General features: G+C 41.4%; 1 protein-coding gene across 5 annotated transcripts; it reads right to left on the reverse strand.

Moving 5' to 3' along the window:
- Positions 1-38: 38 nt before the first annotated feature.
- On the reverse strand, positions 39-15,207 carry dcaf12 (DDB1 and CUL4 associated factor 12). Of its 5 annotated transcripts, none has more exons than XM_079509457.1 (10): positions 15,085-15,207; positions 14,535-14,693; positions 8,931-9,221; positions 5,275-5,550; positions 4,803-4,863; positions 4,099-4,292; positions 3,679-3,744; positions 3,375-3,552; positions 2,367-2,545; positions 39-2,077 (listed from the first exon to the last, which is right to left on the reverse strand). In XM_079509457.1, exons 2-10 carry the CDS (start codon positions 14,601-14,603, stop codon positions 1,919-1,921), a joined length of 1,473 nt encoding a protein of 490 aa, XP_079365583.1. In that variant the 5' UTR covers positions 14,604-14,693; positions 15,085-15,207; the 3' UTR covers positions 39-1,918. The 5 variants fall into 5 exon arrangements, with proteins under 5 accessions (XP_079365583.1, XP_079365581.1, XP_079365582.1 ...); XM_079509455.1 differs by having other exon boundaries at positions 14,535-14,696; positions 14,805-15,144; XM_079509456.1 differs by having other exon boundaries at positions 14,805-15,143.
- Positions 15,208-17,539: the final 2,332 nt, after the last annotated feature.

A 17,539-nucleotide genomic window follows, 5' to 3' on the forward strand; every position in this document is an offset into this window, starting at 1 on the left:
TGGGGTTTAACGATGTGCATAAAAACAAAGGAGAAATGTTACATCAATATACTTTATTTTATCATTATTAACATGTCCTTTTTTTTCTTCTTTTTTTTAATAGGTTGGTTTTTGGATGTTGGTATTATACAATATCCTCATACTCAGTAATTTTGTAAAAACATTCATGAGGCGTGTATAAAAAAAGAGGGCACCACCGAACACAAGGTCAGTCCACACACTTCCTCAAACATATACATAAAAATGTATGCATCTGTCCCTATGCATTATTACACATACATATACATACACATTTATATATAAAACACACCCTAAAATTGATGGTAATTTGTTCGAATTGGTGGTTAATGGGTTTTCTTTTCGAGGATTGATGTTAAAATTGTGGATAAAAGTTCCATGTAGAAAAGCAAAACTATGTTAGCCTGTGGCAGCCTTTCACAGAAAGACTTGAGGAAGGCAAAAACAACACGGGTCTATCACACCTCTGCCAACCCCAGGACACTGGCTCTACCACTCAACTCTTGATACAAATGAAGGAAAATGTGTGTTAAGAACTAACAATCACAAGTACTTGCAATGGAAACCAGCTCCAAGGTGGAGCCCAAAAAGCTTGCGTTCACCTCCCTTGTATCTGTCTGAAAATGGCAGAAGATTTAGCGGGCAAGGCAAGGTGACTAAGATTTAATTGTATAGAAGGGGTAAAGGAGTGGCGGAAGACTTTGGGTATTCTACCCATTACCCAAAGGCCACAATGTTAGTTCAAATCCTTGATATATTACATCAAAACAGAACTTCTCTGGCAATGCTTAACAATCACAAATGTCAGGACTTGAGCCCAAGATCTGCGCTTGGAATAAACAGAAATAAACAAGTCCTATGAGTCAGAGTGAAGAACAAGGACGTCAAAGGACAAGGAGGAAATGCATCCATTAGTGAAGTTGTGGGCCACAATAAGAGGGGGAAAATAAATAATAAAACATATGAATAATATCAAACATGGGGCAAGTTAATCAAATCACACAATCAGAATCAAGAAAATAAAAAATACATTTGTCAGGATTATTTGCAGGAGAATACCTACATTGCATTCAGCAAACCTAAGTAGTTATTCTTTTACATGGTTTCAGTGAGAAGAAAAGAAAAAAGAACACACGGTCGCCTTTTGATTGGGTAGGCATTCCTCCTCGCCTTGCTTCTGATTAGAGAGAAGTTCTCTCTGCAGTCACTCTTCATGACCAGCATAGCACATTACAGCCAATGATCAGGTGTCTTACAGGAGGGGTCTGACTGCACTCCCATCGAGTGCTTCAAAACAAAATCAACTCAACTGTTCAATCCGACTCCTCTCTCGTTTTCCCTTTCTCGTTTTGCCGTCCATTGCGGTGGGAGAAATTAAAGGGGAACTGTCAGGAGAGGTTTTACATAAGTTTATAACAAAGACACCATGTCAGTCATCGTGGATGAAATCTGCAGGAAAACCCTCACATACAAAGGAAAAACATCAACCATAGTTCAGTCCCTGCAAGCTCAGCATAATTATTGAACCTCCCCCCCCCCCCCCCCAAAAAAAAAGTATTAACTTTATTTTTCTGTGTTTTAGAAACCATTTTTGTAGTTTCTCAGTGGCAGATCGTGCAGCTTCTTAGCTGTACTTGTTAATTATCTATACAACTATACAGAGGAAATGAACAGCAGAGGTGAGGGAAACAAAGGGCTTAATGTGTACAAGGACAAGAGAAACAATGCTCATATCTGTGATCAGGTGGGGCCGGTGGGCGAGTGGGTGCAATATCATGCGCCTGAGTCCACGACTGGGGAATTGATGCAGGAGATGCATGACACGACAGTCAATATACACAAACAATGAAGTCGAAGCCAAGTGAGAAGGAGGTGACAGCGAGACAGAGGAGAGACAAGGCTAGCTCCAGAGTCCTGCGTAGTTGCCATGCAGGCCGGAGCAGAGCGGCCCGCCGGCCACGAATAGCTTGGTGCCGGAGTCATCATAACAGTGAGTGTACACCGCGTTGGGGAAGGAGTGGATGTCTGAGAAGTAACTCCTCCACGTCTCATCGTGATTCTGAAAGGCAGTGGAGTGGATAGGAGGGAAGGGGAAAGGGATTGAAAAGAGCAAATGAAAAAAAAAAACGTAGTAAATTAAAATCGATCGATTGCGATGTGCTCGGTTTGCAAATTACATCCGTTTTCCTGAATATAACCTACATTTATGTCAGGCTTTGATAAATTGCACACATTGAAATGAAAGCAATACAGATAATTTATGACTAAGTGTTTTTATACTGTTCTTGTGAGTCATTTGTACGCCCAATGCCGTTTTCTCATACACCCAAGGAAGAAGTTCTACATACCAGCCAGCCCTTGCCTGTAGTGAGCTTGAGGATGCCCTCTCCTGGACGTTGCCTGTACCCGCCGGCTGGACTCAAAGGGTTCTCCAGGAATCTATGGGCTCGGATGTCATAGAAGAGTAGGGAGCCTTGACCTGTCCCCACTGTCACTATGTGTTCATAGAAGCTGACAGATCGGATGCCTGGAAAAACAGAGGTAAAAGCAAAAGTTATAGAGACCTTTGTCCAACATTTTCAAAATGTGCAAAGATGAAATTGTCTGCCTGCAAATTGTTAAGAGTCAATAGAAAATGTGATCTACTCCTTTTTCTCCACAGAGCTACAGCCTGCCACAGTGGGAAACATTATAGTCACTATCAACCATTTTCAAAAGGGACAGGGAACTCCAAGATATGAATTATTTTGTCAACAAGCTCATATGGGCTTGTGGGCCTGCATGTTGGTGAAATGAATCATTATTTTGATATTCCTTTTATGCAATAACTTTTGCGCTCTCCAAGCAGCCGGTAGTCTTTTGGGCTTTCTGCACTGCAAACTGAGTAAGTCACAGCAGAGGAAATGGTATCCCGATGGCTGAGAAAAATGTATTACTGAATGCATTCAATATAAGGGGAGGCGTCATAAGGCGTCCTGTGGCACTGAGTGAGTTAAAAAACCTTTTAGACAGCTCTTATGGGGAAGAAAACAGTTTATATCAATTTAAATATCACAAGTACACAAACATTTACTTTTAAATTTAGAGAGACAAACATGCTGGTGATTAAAGTGCCAACAAATTTGCTAGGGCTACAACTATGAATGTGCACATGTTCTGCATGCCCGCCCAGTCTCTTGTAGCCATCAATTCAGGGCAGGCTGCATTTTGAGAAAACAATATTTCTATTAAACTGTTTTAGATCAAAGTACAGGAATTAAAAGACATTTTTAGAATCTGATCTCAGGTCAAAATGGGTTAAGCCAGTTGTGATTGTAAAATACAGTATCATGTGAAGTGCACGTTCTAGTGAATACCTGTAGAATACTCACCGCTACCCCTCTCTCTGGAGTTGACGGACTTAATATTTTGTGTGGGCTGCCGTGGATCCAGGAAGGAGACATGGGCTTGTGAGCCCACAGCATAAACCGACCAGTCCTGTCCATAAGCCAGACACACATTCTCTTTGCAGTGAGGCAGCTTGGTGGACAGGAGCTATCGACAAAACAACGTGAAGAGTAAAACAGTACAGATTGCTGAGATTAGTGCATATGAATAAAGAGACACTTTCACACAACCTCAACACATGGGGTCGACTGTTGAATTTCTGCGCTGACATACCTTGCACAGGTTCAGCTCAGCCTTCCAGAGATGGAAATAGCCATCCAAGGAAACAGCACCAAGCTCCTGAGAAGGAACAAAATATGGAAGGCTTCCATTAATTCCATTAGATGCCAAGAATTACTAATTACAATACTGAGTATTTTATTTATTACAGACACAGACGTATTATGGATGCACTGTATGTGTACAGTATGTCAGTCTGTCCATAAGTTTATCAGACGATGCTGAAAATGGCACAATAAACTTGGACTTTCATGGGGCTCACTATGCACACCACTGGTCCACCATGTGATAGGAACCAGCAGTTGGTTTGCTCACAAAGCGGTTACACTGCAATGCATTGTGAGCGTATAGGTTTGCCATTTTCGTTGCACGACACAATGTGAAACAAAGTATAAATCGGGCATGAAGCCTCACCTTGTGGTTGTTGTTGAAGGCCAGAGCGCGGACCTTACAGTTGTATGGGTTGGTGTACTCCTTGGGGATGTCCTTGAGGGCACGGTGCGAGATGTGGGAGTAGCAGGGAACTCCCTCCTCACTCTGACTCTGCTCTGCCTTGCTCAGTACCTCGTCCGTCACCTCCCACAGGCCCATGGAGCCATCCCTGGACCCTAGATCACACAAACAAGACACCAGATTATTACCTAGGAAGATTAATCCATCTGCTGTGCTAATGTTCTGCCACAATCAGGCTTTGTGACAGGCGATGTGGGGCAGCGCATGAAATTTGGATGAGGCAATATGCTTGTGAGAACAACAACATCTGCTGCGTGAGCAAAATGTTTAACATGATCGCATTAAAGTTTTACAAGCCATCATGGATTTTGTTTACCCTTGCTGCTGTAAGGAAATAACTGCACTTATAAAGTCGAGATAACATGGACGACAAAGAACCTGGCTACAGAGGTTAGTGGGATTTAAAAATGAACTGCCCAATGCAGTATTGATATGATCATTTATTACTCCTGTGGTCTATCTATCAGTGTTGAAACCCGCCAGGTTCTGCTTTTTTTCACCCCAGTAATACAAATTCCATACCATCACAGCCCCTATCACAACAAAGTATCTTTAGACTAAATCTGTCTTGATGCCAGAGGATCAATCGTTTCCAAGTTACTTACCCGACACAGCCATACTGTCACTGATCCACGCAATAGAGAAGATCCAGTCATTGTGGCCTTCCTGAAAGAAGAGACACAACCCTGGTAAAGAGATAACTGGTTGAAAAAATAAATAAAATAAAATAAAGAGATGGAGAGAGAGAAGATTTCCAGCGGCACTGGAAGCATCTCCAGAACAATAGTTCATGCTACCGTTCCACTTCAGCATTGCTTTCACTGGCCCAATTATTTTCCCCTCTGCATGATACTAGTTCTGTACGTGAAATTATATATTGCTAATAATCTCCTCTGAAACTAAACAAACAATTCAACTGGAATTCAAGATCTTTTTGTGGGTCTAAATTTAAACGCTTAGTGAAATGCAAACTTAAAACTTGCCAAGTTGCCAATCCAGAGTGCTACTGTATATAAAAGTCAACACAAGAGATTCTTTACTGAAACCTCCGGAAAAACGACAAAAAGCTAAACTTACATCCCCGACACACACAGGGTCCAGTGTAGGCAGCCTGTAGACAGCCAGACTGTTGGGGTTGTCTCCTCCAGTGGCCAGTAGTGTTCTGGAGGGGTTGAGCTCAATGGCGTGGATCCCACAGCCCTGCTGGTCCAGCCTGGAGCGAGGGCTCCCTGCGGTGAGAAAATGACCTCCTGCCATCGCGCCCACATGTCCAGAAGCTCCACCGCGGGCCTCTCTGTCCTTCAGCATGGGAATGCACGTTATATCCCCCGACAGGACGTCTGCAAAGAAAAGCTGCAGACACGAGAAAGGAGGACATTAGATGACGTTTCACTATTTTAATTATTTTTTTTTTTTAAATAGCGATTCAAAAGCGGTTGAATGTTACAGAAGAAAATCTACAGACAGAAAAACTGCGTGCATATTCAGTTGTACGTCTTGCCTCTAACAATTACAAGCCATTGTGTAATTATGTAGTTTTACCTGTACAGCTTCTAATCTAAACTGGAGGGAAGATTTAAATCCAGTTTTCTTCTGCCTGAAGCAAAATGCCAGAGACCAGTGGGCCTATTTTCGCCGGTGGCTTATCCCTTATGCCCAAACTTCTTTGCCTTTTTTTTCTTTTTTACTATTTTGAAAAACATTTAAATAGCCAATCTACAAGCTCACAACGTGTCAATGTAGATCGACTAATTGAACAATTTTTTTAATGTTTTTAAAAATAGTAAAAACATAATAAATAAAAAGAAAATAAGTTTCTGTATAAGGGGTAAGGCACTGACAAAAATAGGGCCTCAGGTGTACTACACTGTGCTACTATGCTATGTGGCCATTATGTAATGTTTACAATTGAGATACATGAATCATGGCTCCTAAACAAACGGGGACAATAACCTGGCATACCAGCCACATCAGCATACTCTGAAGGGTTGCAAACAGTGCAGCCTTAGGGGCATCTATCTGAGAATAGCTTGTGTAGAATCTCTCCTTAGCAGAACGATATGACTTCAAATTAATATCACGATTATTACAAACTTTTGCTTCAATCATGATTAACCCTTAGAAGATGAAAGACGCCAATTGGCGTCTTCATCAGAATTCCGTAAATGATCAATGACGCCAATTGGCGTCTTCACAGTTTTTGATGAATCTAAACATATTAATATGCTCCGAAGCGCTGTTTAAATTCCTGAGCTTATATTCCAACTACATTACCCAGAAAACCCGTGTCACGTGACACACGTGTACGTGTTGCCATTGGAAGCTGGTCCCACCCCCTGTAAACAGTGGGGGCAGAGGGAGTCTTCATAGTTTTCATTGTTTTGCCTGTTTGCCGTCTCGCCCGAGCGATTTTCTAGCAGAAAAAGTTGAAAGCAGTACTATTTATTTGAGCGAGTTTTGTGGTAGTAGTATTGATCCATACGCGTCCCAGTCGCCTTCTCCAGGCGGAGTAGCCCTGGTCCAGTGCTTACAGCGAGACTCGCTGCTCCCTCCCTCCTTTTTTCATTGTCTCCCCATCGTCGTCCGATGAGCTATACCGGGAAACCATTGAAGAAGACGATCAACCCGGAATGTTTTGAGGTAATCTTATTGTAGAAAATGCCCTTCTATAGTGATCAGAAATCATAAGATGATCGCTACAAATAGATGCTTGGATAATTACTACTACTAGTCAGATCATGACGCCAGAATGACTCACCACGATGGCCCCCAGCCATTAGCCAGCACCGAAGGTGCTGGCTAATGGTGTTGGTCGGTGCATTGGTGCTGGCTAAGGGCTGGAGGGGGGGGTTGGTGTCGATCGGTTGGTTGGTGCAGTACAAATGTATCGTAGCAGGCATGCACGCATGGCAGTACAAGTATTTTATATTGTAGCGTGCCTTATAGGCGATCTGATCTTTAGAGTAATGTTCGCTCCTTTTATTTACTGTCTACAAAGACGGAGAACAAACATGCATCGTTTACTGAAGCAACGCGTGGTTATGATGACGTTGCTACAAGGATCGGAGGGGGGACGGGGAGTGAAGCTAACAGTAGCGTATTATATAAGATCTGTATGACGTTTCATTGACGTCTGAGCTTGCATGATAATTGCATTCATTGTATATTGTATACAATCATGATTGTACATTGTTTAGTGTGTCTCCGTGTGATGATGATGATGACGATGATGTCAGATAGCCTACGTCCCCCCCCCCCCCCCCCCCCCAACTGGCTATTGGCCGGGCTGACTACAGCTAAATGTTTATTTTTATATATTTAGAACTGGCATCGGAGGAGGAGGATGATGATGATGATGATGATGATGATGAAGACGAAGAGTCAAGACTGCGATGGAGTTCTCCGACACTGAACCGGATGCATTCATTCATTTCAGTTGTTTTTTTTTTAAATTTAGCCTACACACACACACACACCGTCAAGAACAACTGGAATGCAGTGGTTTGGGGACACTGGGGAGTTTGGGGACAACTGTTTTGTATGTAGGCCTATTTATTTTCTGTAATATTTATTATAATTGTATTATGTTAGTAGTCATAAAAAATAAAAGACAAGCTTTTACAATGAGTTAGACCTGTCATGGCTATTTTGTTCACTAGTCTGAGGTTTATGGTTTGACTAAGCGAGTTTCAACTGTGATTTACTCTGTAACGGTAGATGGTAAGAACCCAATTTTTTTGTTATAATACAGTATACATTCAAGTCTATATTTTGATACATATCATGGGCACAAAGTCATATCAAAACAATGTCCTTGGATGAGTTTTTTATCAAAACTGTTTCTTCACAACAGGTTTTTGAGATACATGCATGAATAGACACGGTACTGGTAAGACTATGTAAACATGGTATATATCAAAATGTGCGTTAGAATGTCTAATTTTACCCCAAAAAAGAATTGAGTTTATATGATGTTCCATTTCAGAGCTAGGGGGACTTTTAGCTGGATAGGTCAGATTGATCATGACTGACCATGCTATTTATAGATGGCAAAATATCTACAGTGGTACATGTGAGAAACTTTTTATTTTATTTTAATTGAACTAGACAACTCACCCTTTAAAATGAGATATTGCATGGCTATGTACGCCCAGCAGAAAAAAAGTTATTTAGAAAATAAAACTTCAACCGGTCATAACTTTTTTTGTTGTCCTAGAAACACTACCCAGTGTAAATGCAGGCTCTTTTAAATGGCTTCCAACACCACAACTAAACATTTTATCAACTCAGTTCATTTTTTTCCTGGAAGCAGACAAGCCAAGCTTTCTCTGAAGGTCTTTCGTTGTCACACATTCACAACAGAGAATTTTCAATAAATCATTCAAAAACGCCATTCTGCCATAGAGAAGTCTAAAAACTATATAGAAATCCATGAAACTCTCAAATTAATGAACGATTATTTAAAAAAAGAAGTTAAATACAAAGTATAATACAGGGCTTAAGTGGTTATCAGACTAATTGATTTAGTTGATAACAAATTGAATTTGTATTTTTATTTTGTATTTGTTTTTCATTTTTATTCATTGATAAGAACGAAATATATCCACCCCACCCCCCCAAAAAAATGCTTTTCGATGAATCAATTAACCTACATGAGCAATATTGAGTTGGATATTAGTTCTAAATGCCGGTTTCGATAGGTTTGAGGTTAATTGCCCAGTCCTACTCCTCACCGTGTTGCATTTGGTCCCACAGACCACATGTCGGTGGTTGAGCCACTGTGAGGCGAACACTTTGTTGAGTCTCCCCAGGGAGAACTCCCTCTCCTTGAGGATGCCGGGGAGTCTGCCCGCAGCGAAGCCCCGCAGGCTCTGCTGGAGGCACAGCTCGTGCTGCTGCTGAGGCCGGAACTCGCGGCCACGGAGGGCACACACCACAGAGCGCCGACTGCGCCACCACTGCTGGGCATGACGGGACGATGAAGAGACGCGGCTCCGCTTGTGAGGTGCTTGACACCAGCCCAACTGAGAGAAAAGAAAAAGACAAAAGGTGAGGGGATATCGAGCCGAGGTCTTCTTGGTCCTTTTGTGCAGGCAAAGCCCAGGACTTGAAGGCCAAATCCAGGAGCATTTTTCAAAAGAAAAAGGAATAAATCAAAACATTTTCTAATACAAAATTGCCTAATATTAGATTTGTGCCATTACTGTAAAGCTAAAATTAGGGATACACAATATTGACATTTTGGCCGATATTCAAGTACTTTCAAGTTTCAACAGTTAATGAGACTATTCAATTTGTTAATTAAAAATCTATTCAAATTGGGACATTTTTTGTTGCAGCGTTTGAATCCGTTTGTGACCGCACCTTGTAAATTAAACGTCCACACCAAATTTCCAGACTAATATCTACGCAGTGATATTAGTCTGGCCATGCCAGGCTAGCTACAGTTGCTCATATGACAATTAATTCCCACATAATGCGCATCTATAAAACCCTTCTTGAGATTCCCATAGCTCATCCAATTCCAAACACTATGACGCATGATCCCTTGACTACACAGTAGAGGCTGACATTTGTTTGGGATTCCCACGAGATGGGATTAAAATTTGTATTAATCCCAGGATTCATTGGGACTGGGTGGGAATGAAAAGTCAACGGGAGCGGGCGGGAGCGAGAATGACACCAATTAGCCTCAATATTAATATATTACCACAGATTAACTGGTACCAGATATTTTGAATTAAAACGGCATGAAACACAGTAATCTAAAAAGAACACAAAATCCATTGCCTTTCCTAATGACCAAGAAGATGTATAATGTATATTTATTAATTAAAACAAAACAAGAACAACATGAGCTGGATGGGAGTGAGAGTAATTTTGAGTGGGATGGGATCGGGAGTCAATCTACCAGGAGTAGATTGACTCATGAATTATCTGTCTCTAGTGCCCTGTTCTTAGGTGTTAGTCGACAAAAAAAATACATTATGTCAAGTCTCATCATTTCCATCTTTGAAATTTTTACCCTCCCTCACCTTTAATGTTCTGAGCTAATACGCCCCGAGTGAGCCAGGCCCATCCCCCAGAGCCCGTCCTCCCAGTTCAGTGACCCAGATTCAAGGAGCCAAATAGGTCAAAGAAAGATCACAGCTTACACACACCTTCACAGACCCTTCCTCGGGAAAGGATCTCTCAACTATCTCAAGAAAACCTCTATTGCATGACTATAGAGGTATATGAAGGAGGACACAGGACATGCTGACATAGAAGATTGGACAGCTGCGGGTAAACAACACAATGTCCCTCAATTACCATTTAACAATCTTAAATCGTAATCGTAAAAACCAGCGCAGATCCCAGACTGCAGAAATAATCTCACTGCATGGTTCACGCACGATAAATGAAATCGGTGTGTCTCGTCAATCACAGGGTAAAAATTATCGGGTGCTTAAATGACTGACAGCTGAAAACGATGAGTCATACATTTGTTGCACACTTTCTCTGGTGTGTAACAGAGTATGCAGCGCACCACATGATCTATTGCTGCGTATCTGGGCACAATTTAACTCTGCCCCAAGGGTTAGCAGGTTAGCAGGTATTCAACAACCTACACAAATCACGCCAAATGTTCATGATTGGAATACTTTTTTGGATATTAATTTAACACAGACGAAATGACTGTCCCTGCAATGTTCCCTCCTAGTGGCGTGGCCCTATATGAAGGGTTTGTATGTCCCCCCCCCCCCAGGCCACCAATGACCATTCGTGGGTGGCAGCTTCAGATGCACATGGACACAATAAATGTCAACAATCACATTAGGGGGGGAAAAGGGAAAGAAATCTACAATCATGGTTTGCCAAACATCTTTGTATGGAAATTGAATATGTTGCAGAGAAAGGCACTGGATAGCTGCCAAGTTCAACACTCTCTTTTGGCATCATTTTATTAATGGTTGGCTGTCATACCAGACATATCCCTGGCCTGATCTCCCACTGAGGTATTGTTGGCCAAAAACTCCCAATGTGTCGTAGAGCACCGGCACAGGTATGACATTTCTGAAGCCCAATAATGAGACGCAGAGTGAGTAAGCAGAAATTATGCTGTCTCATAATGAGCATTATTGAGGACTAATTATTATATTAAAAATGAACATGGGCAAAGTGCTCCTTTAAGCATGTAACCTATAACATTGTAATATGTTTTAACATGGCTGCATAAGCTTAAATGCCTGTCAGATTTGCAGAGGGCGCTGCACTCAGTGCACTGCACATCCACGCTGACTCACAAATGTAAAAACCCTTGTCAAATTGACAACAGATTGATAAGAATGCCAACTGTATACCTACCTACACAGTAAAATCACAAGTGCTCATTGAATCACAAAGGGCCCATGAGTTCCATTTGTACGGTGTATGGCGCACAATCAAATGCTGTAAAAATAGCAATGTTTTATATGAAACCGATTGCTGAACTCTAAATGGGTCTATTGGATTGACTCACCACACCACCAAGCATCTTATGAAACAGCCAAAGCTTTTTGGGTAACAGCTGCGCTCCTATCACCAATAGCCAAAAGGTCAAAGCCTTGGCCCATAATCGTTTGTCACATCCCACAGTGTAGCTCTCCCATCTATATTTCTGAACTGGCAAGAGTTCCTATCTGTTGATAGGAACTCTTGCGCAGCATTCTGTGTGCCAGCTGTGAGAAAGACTGTAGGTGAAAACCAAGGCAAAGGATATTATGCATTATTATAATAATACCTCAAATGTATATAGTACGAGTACAAGTACTTCATTTTTAGTACTCACCGATACAGAGTACCAATACGAGTACTTTACTTATTTTACCCCCTTTTTCTCGTAGATGCAGATCGATCTCCAATCTACACTTGTCAGTTGTCATTTATGCTTGTAGATCGGCTGTTTTTGGCGATTTGCTGCAGTGTTGGGTCAGACTTGCTCCCGTTGCATTAATTCAGCCTAGTGTCAATTGGATGTTTTGGTACTCGGGTCAGAGTATCAGGGATTCGGGGCCGGTTCAGAGTACTTGAGGGTGGTATCTGCCCGAGTACCCAATAACAGTATCGGCATCGGTACAACTCTACCGGGGGGGGGAGACACATGGGGGGATTGAGGGCGGTTTTGAAGGATTGATAGCATTGGGAAGTGCATTCCACAGGGGCAGCCTAAGAGTGGGAGGGGACTGGACGTTGGAGGAGGTGGAAGAAACAATTTTCTCAGCCACTCCATGACTTCTGACTTGTTGTAATGTCAATTCACAACTAATGACCATGCTGTCCTACACCATATAAATAAGTAAAACAGAAAATGAATCTTGAATAGAATGGTAGTCCTGTCCAATGTGCCTCACCTTATCATAACAGCGTCAGTATCAATTGACCTTGGCTTTGATGACGGACAGTGAGTGAACCCCTAACTGCTTAACTGCTTCTGATGATCAGGCTGGCGGCTTCCTTGCATGCTTTCCTGCATTTCCTGTGTACACGCACGTGTGTGCAGCACTTGCACTAACCTCGACGACCTTACAGGCATATGCAAAGGCTAAACTTATGTAATTTAGATATCATTGTATGTAGACAATACATACATAGCATTCTATAATGTATACTCATACCGTCACTGTACAGATATGCTACTGTTAGACAGATGTTAGGTTCATAGATTGCTCATGATTCTTGATGACTATTTATGTATTTGACGTATTACCATGTGTTGTTCTTGCTTACTGTAAATCTCTCTGGATTTGGTCTGCTAAATGCCTACATTTTGTGTGTGTGTGTGTGTGTGTGTGTGTGACTGTGTGTGTCATGTGGGTTAATGTATCCATTTGTAACAATGTTACTGTAACATTGTTACAGTTAGTTGTACACAGAGTAAATTCAACAGTGAGGATTTTACTGGAAATACTAGACTGTGAATGCAGTCCATTTGCGGCCAGGTCACCTGTCAGGGCATTTATTATCATCGCCATAGTTTGGCGTCAGAATTGAGGCCTCATGCTTTCAACCACATTCACTCACTCCTCCATTCAAATGAAAACACCACACTTAAAATTCGTTCCCTTCAGTTGTACCAAGCTACATTTCTGCACTTAAAAATGTCCACGTAATTTTTTTTTATGTCAACAAAATATACAGACAAGCGTCTTAACCGCCGTTTTAATCCAATACAAAATGAACGTTTAACGGTCAAAACGATCGCATCGTGTTGACCGTCTATAGGTGCACTTTTAGTACAACTTCAAGTTAACGCATTTAGAATGAGATGTATTTCGAAATAATAACGATAAAACTGGGTGTTTATTATTAATGTTACTTCGCGTTAGCCTAGCTATAAGCTAAGAACCAGTGTGAGCCAGCTGTCCGTTGGTCGACCGACCGTCCACTCCACAACGGACCGTTTTGCGTTGGTGCCGACGGTGCCGTGGAGGACGGCTCGGTTTCCGAACGCAAAACAATATACGTTGATATTGTCGTTATTGTTACATTAACGTTATTTGAACGCGATCTCATTCCACGTCGGCATAGTTAGTTACCCGTTGTTAGCTTAGCATGCTCCACCACCAGTGGTGGAAAATGTACTCACATTTACACATACCGGTACTTAAGTAAAAGTATCGATACTGCATTGCAGAAATACTCTCCTACAAGTAAGACATTACACATTTTACTTAAAAAGTACAAAGGTATTGCAAACAATTGGCACATAAATGTACTTTAAGAACCAAAAGTAGAAAGTACTCATTATGCAGAAAGTCCTATTTCAGAAGTTAATCAAATGTTTTGAAAATAGCAGATCTGTTTTAAAATAAAAGATCTACAAGCTTTGCTTTCCCCCCCAATTGGCCGGAAAGGTCAGAAGTGGCTAATGTATGTTTTGTAATACCGTAATAATAATCAAAATATACATAGTTAACTAGTAGTAGTTTTCAAATAACTGTAGTGGAGAAGTTATAAAATGTGGTGGAGAAAGTGCAATCAATATTTGCCTCTGGGGTTTAGTGGAGTAGAAGTAAAACTACAGAATATTGGAAATACAAATACTGTCCAAGAAAGCTATAAAAATAAAACAAATCAAAATTGTACTCAAGTGCAGTACTTGAGTAAATATACTTAGTTACATTACACCACTGGCTGAAGCCTAAGATGATAGACTCTCGTAGATGTGTTTTTATCGATTCTGACATTGACATTTTATGTCAGAATCGACAAAAACACATCTACTAGAGTCTAAAATATTCTTAGCCCTACTGCATGCCTGACTAGCTGCTAGTGCTAACACATTGGATGGATTGCATGGTGGTGTAACCGCCTACCTGTTGTTGTGGCTCCTTGTTGCTGGTGGGATCTGCCTTCCTTTTCCTGCTAACTGTTTTTCTCGCCATGGTGGTGGTGGTGGTGGTGTGACAACACAACAGCAGCCAGTCTGCTCACCCACATGGAGGACAACAACGGTGACACCACTACTACCACTGCTGCTGGACCGAGGATCATAAAATAAAATAAACGATAAATGTGCTTGCTAAAACGGTTTAGCTTTAGCTTCAGAAAAATAATGTTGGTTCGTTCGGGGGTTCGTGGCCTACCTCCCTCCGCCGGCCACCAGGAGAACACAACAGGAAGGAAGGAAGTACTGGGCGATCTAACGTACGACGCGCTAAATGTAAAGCTAAAAACGGCTAACGTTAGCTTCTATGATCAACAAGAAAAAAAAATACAAAGTTTATATTAAATGACTAAAGTAAAAAATATATATATATTATTTTATCCGATCTGTTTCTTCTCTGTCTAATTCTTCTCGTCTATTTTTTCTTTACCCTCCATTCGAGTCAAGTCAGCAGAGGTAAAAAACATTGCAAGGCCCACCTCTCTCTCTCCTCCGCTCCGCTGGGCGCCGCGCAGACGCACACAAATAATACATCAACAACAAGGAGGAGGAGGACGGTCGGTGTTGCCAGATTGCGTGAGAGAAATGCGCAACCAGTTCTATGAAAACAAGCCCAAAAGAAGAGATTACTAGGTCAAACTCACCCCAAGATTAAAAATAATAATCTTGGGGGGGGGGGGTGACAATGTGGAATTTAAAATGTTTTAACAACCCAAATCTTGTGTGGGTGTTCCTGGTATATTACATTAAACATGTTTTCAGGTGGCGGTCCTCAGACAAATATTAATATCAATAATTTGGGGGTTCCTTGACTTGAAAATGTAACCCTGGTTTACTTTAAACATCATTCAGGAAACAAGCCCCAAAAAAACGCAACCGGCAACTACAAATTATTTACACAAGCCCAAAGTCGTTTATAAAAAGCCAACATGGCAACCGGCGTAACCCGAGTCAAGATTAACAAGGATGGAACATTGACGTCACAGCTACGATACGGAAGTGCTTGATAATCTTGTAAAAAAGAAAAGAAAAAAGATAATCTAAAATAGGGCTTTTTTTCTACCCTTTTTTTTAACTGTTAAATAAAATATTCAATCAATAAGTCTAAAGCGCTGAAAAGAAGTATAGGCCTACTTATTTTACCCTGGCCTTTTCTAATATTGTATGATTGTGTAATTGCATGTAACAACATGCACATAAACATGTGCCTGATATGCAAATATATTACAGATGATATGCACCTAGGCCTATATTTAGCAATTTGAATTAATTTAATGTAGGCTATTTTAATTATATGAAAATGTATGCACATGTGTAATGCTGTGCAAATAAACATGCATATGTACTCCATACTGGTTAACAAGCTAAAAGCAATTGGTTTCGATAGCACATCAGTGAGCTGGATGCAATCCTACCTGGAGGGGAGAGAACAGATGGTGGAGGTGAATGGAACACTCCCCCCCCCCCCCCCCGTGAGCTGTGGTGTTCCACAAGGAAGCATACTAGGGCCTTTACTGTTCCTAATATATGTAAACGACATGACATCAGCTTGTGACTGCAACTTGTTCCTGTTTGCAGATGACTCGGCACTGCTAGTCTCAGACAGGAACAAACTGCAGGTTGAAAAGGCCCTCAGCTCTGAACTTGGTAGAATCTGCACCTGGCTCACTGATAACAAACTATCTTTACACCTGGGAAAAACTGAATCCATTCTCTTTGGATCTAATAGTAATCTCATCAAGGCAAATGGCTTCTTGGTTAGAGTGGGTGACAATGTTATCACACGTAAAGATTAAATCACCTGGTTCCATCCTAGAGGCTAATCTTTCCGGTGATAAAATGGCCACCAACGTAATAAAAAAAAGTCAACCAAAGAACAAGATTCCTTTACAGGATCTCCCCACTGGTCAACAAAAACACCTTGAAGACCTTAACAGGGTTTCTTTGACTATGCATGCACCTCCTGGTACCACAGCACCTCAAAGGCCCTTAAAACTAGGCTCCAGACTTCCCAAAACAAACTGGTCAGGCTCCTACTTGGCCTCACCCCCCGAACCCACCTCACCCCTGCCCACGTTGACAGGCTGGAATAGTACAGCATCTTGCAATCTGGTCCACAAGATTCGATACACCACCAAGATACCCATGTAGGCCTACCTGTCTAGATACTTCCTTAATGTTAACGAAGTCCACACCCACAACACCAGAGGGAGTGCAACGAACCATGTACAACCCAGATTCGGCACAAACAAGGGACTAAATTATTTTCGCTCCTATGCCACCAAAATGTGGAACGCCCTACCAACAGTCATTAAGACATGCAAATCCCTTGACTCGCTCTCAAAGGGCACCTATGGACGGCTGCAATTCGAAACTGGCCCCCGTAAAATCTAAATCCTCCCCACCACCCACCCCTTTTCCCCCTCACTGTATATGTTTCTTTTCCCTTTTTACCTCCTTTATGATGAATTCCTGTTCTGTTCTTTGACTATATAGAAGTGTCTATTTGTACGTCTCTAAATGTTTTGATGAATTGAACAAGGTGGACCCTCTTGTAAACAAGTGTAATGCTTAATTGGGTCGTCCACTCACAGTTAACAGTCTTTGTATTGAGTTTGTGCTTGAAATGTACTGTAATTCTGCAAACTGTTAATAAATATTTCAATCAATCAATCAATCAATCAATAGTGACATGCATGTATGACATCTCAAATGTGCATGTAATTGCATTTAAATGATATACACGTTTATTTGCATGTGGTTATTTGAGCACAAATTGTGTCATCGGTCTACACCAGGGGTCATCAATATGTCCGTACATGGACAAATGTGTCCGTGGCAAGACATGGCATTGTCCGTGCCAAACAAAATAGTAAAAAAAAAAAAATAGTAGTTTAGGGATAAGGGGTTTAGCATTGACGAAAATAGAGCCCT

The sequence above is a fragment of the Electrona antarctica genome (assembly GCF_951216825.1).
Source record: "Electrona antarctica genome assembly, chromosome: 9".
In the NCBI taxonomy this organism is placed as follows: Eukaryota; Metazoa; Chordata; class Actinopteri; order Myctophiformes; family Myctophidae; genus Electrona; species Electrona antarctica.